Here is a 7,368-nt window from a genome sequence, read left to right as displayed (position 1 = left end):
AATTTATACGCTATTGTGATATCATGCAGAAAATTTTATAATATTCCAAAGAAATATAGTAGAAAAGATTGCACAATTATATTAATCTGATTAGTGCCACTAAATTATATATTCAAAAATATTTTAAATTGGCAGGTTCTCTGTGATACATAGTTTGACAGCCTAAAAGTATCACTAATAAAACAATATCTTATTTTCAAATAAAGTTATGAATAATTTCCTTTGTAGTCTCTTCTTCAGAGTTAACCATTTCAGTTCGCTGAGGAGAACACCCGGTATTATTGGTAGGGCACTGAAAAGAAGTTCACTTATCTCAGGGGATCAGATGGAAGCTAAGCCGTGAATCAAATCTACCTTTTCACAATAGCAATTTACAACACTCTTCAAAGATGTATAAATCAAACTTAATCACAAATGCCTAGAATCTATGAAAAAGTTTTGTTTATATATGTTTTTAAGCAATTCGATAGCTGAAACACTAGATAATGTTGGTATTTAACATATGCTTAAGAACTCAGAAAATGGAGATCAGTGTGGTCTGGGTTATTTAGTTAGAACATTTTTAAGTAGCACTATATAAAAACTATGCCTTAAATAAATAATTAAAAGGATGTAGATATTTGGTCAGCTTGCCAAATATTAATATTTAGAATAGTGACTTGAAAAAAAAATCGCCTGGCAGAGTCAGTATTTATGGAAACCCATGAGTGTGGTGCTGCGGTTGCGGGTTAAGGGAGTGCAACGATGGTTGGATACAGTGAGAAAGCCAGAAAGACACTGGTGAATGTGGGCACTAAGGGTGGATTTGGATCAGGTTTCATCCTAAAGAATTTTAATTTATCTTAGCAACAACTACTACTGAATTCTACTTGTCTGTAGAACATTATTTCTGGAAATATCATAAAGTGATGATTACTCTGCTCCTATTAAGATAAATAGACACAGAAATGATCAGGAAAATGTGACCTTAAATAAATAATTAGGAAACTTCCATTTGATAAGAAACTGAATACAGAGGATACAAAATGGATGTTTATGAAATCCAATATGTTTGTAGTTATAATACTATTATCTCCAGATATCCAAATGTGCGCTGGTGGAGTAGCAGTTGTGGGTTGGGCTACTAACCACCAGGTCCGCTGTTGGAAAACTACTTAGCAGCTGCAGACAGAGGAAGATGAGGTTTCCTGTTCTCATAAATACTTACAGCCTCGGAAACCCACAGGGCCAGTTCTCTCCTGTCTATGTAGTCATGGTGAGTCAGAACAGAAGTGAATTTTTTGCTTGATAGGATACTGTTCTAAAATACTAATTCAACTGTCACAGTATAGTAAAAAATATTGGCTCAGTGAGATGATACAGCAAAATAGTTTTTAAGTGCACTCAAAAGTTTGTCAATAAAAAACTTGCATGTTAATATTTTAGAACAGTGAATATAGAGGACCTTGTATTTGTTCATTAATTTTTCATACATGTATATGTCAAATTTTTATTGCAAGCATTTCCCAGGAACGATCAAAATATTCTTGTGAGTATTGAGCTTCTGTACTTGAAGTCATCTGACACTTTAGGGAGCCTTATATTCCTTAGAAGTGTGCATGCTTCATGTACAGCAGGGAAGGCTGTAACACTGGATCTACTTCTTATTGTCTAAAGAACACTCAAAGGGGAAATTAAACACACTCTAATTTAGAATCTTGCTTCCCTAACTTGTATCTCAACAGAGAAACTAGAGATGACTGAGGATAATCACTCCTTGACAACTGATTTTATCCTCGTGGGATTTTCAGACCACCCAGACCTGAAGACCCTGCTGTTCGTGGTGTTCTTTGTCGTCTATCTGATCACCATGGTGGGCAATCTTGGATTGGTGGTGTTGATCTCCATGGAGCGCCGTCTGCACACACCCATGTACATCTTTCTGGCCAACCTGGCTCTGATGGATTCTTTCTGTTCCTCTGCCATCACCCCCAAGATGTTACAGAACTTCTTTTCTGAGGACAGAATGGTTTCCCTCTATGAATGCATGGTACAGTTTTATTTTTTCTGTCTTGCTGATACTGTGGACTGCTTTCTCCTGGCAGGAATGGCCTATGATCGCTATGTGGCCATATGCAGACCACTGCAGTACCACACGATCATGTCAAAGGAACTCTGCATTCGGATGATCATAGGAGCCTATATAGCCGGGAACCTACATTCCATGGTTCATGTAGGGCTTTTATTTAGGTTAACTTTCTGTGGATCTCATCAGATCAATCACTTTTATTGTGATGTTCTTCCATTATACAAACTCTCCTGTGTTGATCCTTATATTAACGAACTGATGATACTTATTTTTGCAGGTTCAATTCAAATATTAACTATTACTATAGTCTTAATTTCTTATCTTTTCATCCTTGTCACTATTTTCCACATGAAATCCAAAAAGGGAAGAAGCAAAGGCTTATCTACTTGTGCATCACATTTTCTCTCTATACTAATATTCTATGGTTCTCTTCTCTTCATATATATTTTGCCTCATTCAGATAAAGAAAATAATACAGATATACCGATTGCTATTTTTTATACTCTAGTAATCCCCTTTTTAAACCCTTTTATCTACAGTCTAAGAAATAGAGAAGTAATAAATGCTATGAAAAGAATTAAGAAGAGATAATATTTTGAAACAAATATTCCCATTGACAAATTGTTTTTTCGGTAAACTTTTTAGAGTCAAGAATACAGAGCAATTGGAAAATGACCACTTAGTTTGTGAAATCTCTAAATCATTTTGATTTTTTTGGTCACATTATTGTATCAATGATTACATATGTTCAGAAAGGAGACAACCTGCTATAACATATTTTTCAAAATCTCAACTACTAGCACACTAATGTTCCAAGATAAAAAATAGTGTCAGAGTGGAATTAGCAATAGTTTTCAACATACCCAACAAAGTATAGAAATAAACGTTAGTACATAAAGGTAATTTCCATTGATTGTTGGCAAATTTATGGAATCCCTAATATGATCTTACAAACACACATTTCAGGTTCTCACATATTAATTACTGAAGCCATATCTTCTACCAGGTGTAAACTGTGCATGTGCATTTGAATGTGATTAACAAATTTCCTTCAGTTGTTCAGGAGTTTATGTTTGCATATGAATTTATACAGAATATGTATTTTCAAGGCCAGAGCATATTTATCACTAATGTTTTAAGATTTATTTTCTATCAAGCTGTGCATGCTGGAAACATTCCTCTTGAGTTGGAAATGCTGCTATTTACATTGAAAGTCCTATGGATTGGATAATAGCTTTGTAGTTTTCCACGATGTATAGCAATGTAATATCTGTGTACATCAATTAATTCAACGGTGTGTTCCTGGATAGTATTACTTGTCTGGTTTGTTATTAAAAATATCAATTATCTGAATCAATTCTAATGGAAATTATTGGTATATTATTTTTATTTTATTTTATTGGGGGCCCTTACAGCTCTTATCACAATCCATACATACATATATCCATTGTGTCAAACACATCTGTGCATCTGTTGTCATCATCTTTTTTCAAAACATGTTCTTTCTACTTGTGCCCCTAACATCAGCTCCTCATTTCCCCCCTCTCTCTCCCACCTTCCCTCACTGATGTCCCCTTGATGATTTATAAATCATTCTTTTTTTTCATGTCTTACACTGACCCCTGTCTCATTTCACCCATTTTTCTGCTGTCCCTCTCCCTGGATCGGGGGTGGGGGGGGCATATGTCAATCATTGTGATCTGTTCCCCCTTACTCTTCCTACCCCTACCCTTACCCTCCTAGTATCACTGCTCCCATCATTGGTTCTGAGGGGGTTATCTGCTCTGGACTCCCTGTGTTGTGGGTTACTATTATCTGTACCAGTACACATGTTCTGGTCTAGCCAGATTTGTAAGATAGAATTGGGATCATGACAGTGGGGGGCGGGGACAGCGAGCGTTGAAGAACTAGAAGATAGTTGTGTGTTTTGTTGGTGCTATACTGCACCTTGACTGGCTCTTCTCTTCCTTGTGGCCCTTCTGACAGGGGGTGTCCAATTCCACTCTGCCCTCCCCCTCATTCCCATTGATATGTTTTTTTGTTTGTTTGTTTGTTTGTTTTGTTTTGGATCTTTGATGCCTGATACCTGATCCCATTGACACCTTATGATCACACAAGGCTGGTGTGCTTCTCCCATGTGGGCTTTGTTGCTTCACAGCTAGATGACCGCTTGTTTATCTTCAAGTATTTATGACCCCTGATGCTATATCTTTTGGATGTGTCTGATCTGACCCCCACACCGGGTGAAACACTAAGTGTGTGCAGCAGCGCAACAAGGGGAGCAAAGCAAGGAAGCCCCCGGGAATGCCCAAGGTGGACTTTGTGGCCAAGGCGTGGCATCCCAGCAGATTAGGCTGGAAAACATTCATAAAGGTCAACAGATAACCTGGAACTATGTGAAGGCTTTACAGTTTTAGCTGTTGGCTTTTCTTTCTTTTTTGTTTTATTGTATTAGCTGTTATTTATTTATTTTTGTTGTGTTTTCCTTTGCTTTGTTTTTGCATATATTATTTACTGTGCATGCCTATCTGGACAAGATAGGCAGGATGAACAATCCAGAGGAGAGAACTAGAAGGCAAAGGACATTTATAGAGGTCTAAATACAGGCATGTATATATGTAATACATTTATATACAATGACAGGGGAATAGATCTACATACATATATTTATTTATAAAATACTATAGTAGCAGATGGACATTGGGCCTCCACTCAAGTACACCCTCAATACAAGAACAATTTGTTCTACTAACATGGCACTCTGTGATGGTCACTTTCCCTGACTTGATCGCTGAAGACAAAATGGGTACATTAGCAAATGTGGTGAAGAAAGCTGATGGTGCCCAACTATCAAAAGAGATAGCATCTTGGGTCTTAAAGGATTGGTACATTATTAACATTAGCAGGAAGTAGAAGATGCCACAAGGTAAAATGAGACAGAAAATGGTGGATAGCCTAAACACTAAGCAACAACAAAAATTTTTATTTTACTACTTCAATGTTCAAATACAAAAGAAAAAACAGTTTAAAGAGGACCCTCCCGCCACTAGACACAAACTAGATCTTTCACATATATTATCTTCTAATGAGTTATGTATTATTTTCCATGTTTGCAAAGGTAAAACAAAAGCTGATAAAAACAAACAAAAAACTCCTATTTTGAGGTCCTATGTAGCTGGCTCATGTTAATGTTGGCATCCATCACAATGGATCTGATTCAGTGATACTTTTACTCCATTCTGTTTCACTGATCCTTTCACAGAAACTTAAGTCACAGTTGAAGTAAAAATGCTTACAATCCAATAAGGAAATTGAGCATACAAAAATGGGTGAAAAATACATGTAGATTATGTACAAGAAATTTTAGATTATCTTGGACAACTGCTTGGGGTTTAAGAAAATGAACATCAGTGTATCATGAGATATTTAGTCATAAAATAACATCAGAAATTATATATATTTAAACAGTGAAAAAGTCCTTAGGTGGGAAAGTCAGTTTTAAGAGCATGAGTAGAGTTAATAAGGGAGATGAGGACAGGAGCATAAACCTGGAGAACCATCAGTGAAAGCAGTTGGTGAGTGTGGAAATAAGCATGGAAATTTATCTGTTTACTGAGAATTTTAAATGCCCAATTAGGGAATGTGGCTCTATCATGGAGTCATCAAACATTGGAATGTTCATGGCAGCAAATTTCTTTTAGAAACGTTTCCTGGAATTTTATTGAAAAGAGAGGCTAGAAACAATGAGACTAAATGCAATAATTAGTAGATGGTAAGAGTTGATATTTGTAAAGCCTCTAAAGAAGAAAAGAGGGTTATAAATATGGACATCATTTTCAGGAGGAACAAATGTCAATAGTAACTTCAGGAAAATAAAATCAAAGCCTCCAACCTTCTTGTGAGTAAAACCTTATCATAACTGACTATATATAACTTACTATAATTCTGAAAATAAGTGGACATCCAATAAACATTTTCTAACAACATGATGTGACTGTAAAAACATGTTTCTTACTCGTGAATTCAAATATACCTCACATATTTAGTTGCCATTTACCTTTTTCTGAATATCACCAGTTCATGTTCTTTGCCCACATTTCAAAGACCTTGTTCTTTTTCTTGTTGTTTATGTACCATCACTTACGTGTCAGGGAAATACGAAAAGATCTGCAGTTACAAAAGCAAACGAAAAGCACATGATCATGATTCTTTCTGCTGCCTTAATACTAAACCTATATCTATATGCACATAGATCTATTTCCCCACCATCCTATATAAATTTATATATAGGAAAAAAACCCAAAGAATAATGCTGAGCAAATAATCCATGAAGAACACGGCATCAGGATTGCTTACTAATGATGCAATATACAGATGACACAACCTTGTTTAATGAAGGCGAGGAGGACGTGAAGCACTTGCTGATGAAGATCAAGGATTATATCTTTCAATATGGAGTACAACTGAATGTAAACAAAACCAAATTCTCACAACTGGACCAATAAGTAACATCATGATAAACAGAGAAAAGATTGAAGTTGTCAAGGATTTCCTCTTGCTTGCTTCCACAATCAATAATCATGGAAACAGTAGGTCAAATGATACATTACATTGGGTAAATATGCTGCACAAGATCTCACTAAAGTGCTAGAGTGAGAATATTACTTTGAGGTTTAAGATGGGTTTGAGGGGCCCTGGTGGTGCAGTTGTTATGCATTGCGCTGCTAGCTGCAAGGTCAGCAGTTTAAAAGCATCAGAAAGTCTGGGGGGAAATCAGGCTTTCTAAGCCCATAATGAGTTACAATTCAATTCTGTCCTATAGGGTCAATATGAGCCAGAATTGACTCGATGGTAGTGAGTTTGGATGTTTTGTGGATCCAAGGCCTGATATTTTTCCCTTGATTCACATGCATGTGGACATTGGAAATTAATGGACAATTCTGAGGATGGCACATGCCCAAGCAATGTTTCATTCCATTGCATGTAGCATTGGTATGATTTGGAGTATACTCATTACACCTAACAAATATGACAAGCAATTTTAGATTAATGTCATGAGTTGTTGAACGTTAAGTCACTATATACCTCCTTTAAGCATTTTAAAAGTCACTTTAAAAAGTAATATCACTTCTATGATGCTCACCTTCCCGACACAACCGCTGAAGACAAAGCGGGTGAATAAGCAAATGTGGTGAAGAAAGCTGATGGTGCTCGGCTATCAAAAGATATAGCGTCTGGGGTCTTAAAAGCTTGAAGGTAAACGAGCGGCCATCTAGCTCAGAAGCAGCAAAGCCCACATG

The 7,368-nt window shown here is 36.4% G+C and overlaps 1 protein-coding gene across 1 annotated transcript in view; it reads left to right on the top strand.

Annotated features, from left to right (window-relative positions):
* The first annotated feature begins 1,735 nt into the window (after window positions 1-1,735).
* The window catches only part of LOC101641310 (olfactory receptor 5K1-like), an 8,874-nt gene continuing 3,241 nt past the window's right edge, over window positions 1,736-7,368 (top strand). The window contains exon 1 of the mRNA XM_004706448.2: window positions 1,736-2,654. Within this exon, the coding sequence (XP_004706505.2) occupies window positions 1,736-2,654 (919 nt within the window). The remainder of the gene's footprint in view (window positions 2,655-7,368) is intronic.

The sequence above is a fragment of the Echinops telfairi genome, unplaced genomic scaffold (genome assembly GCF_000313985.2).
Source record: "Echinops telfairi isolate 266 unplaced genomic scaffold, ASM31398v2 ScPeMD7_6;HRSCAF=24_1, whole genome shotgun sequence".
In the NCBI taxonomy this organism is placed as follows: domain Eukaryota; kingdom Metazoa; phylum Chordata; class Mammalia; order Afrosoricida; family Tenrecidae; genus Echinops; species Echinops telfairi.
Note: the sequence above shows the minus strand (reverse complement) of the source record. Positions and strands in the feature narration are given on the sequence as shown.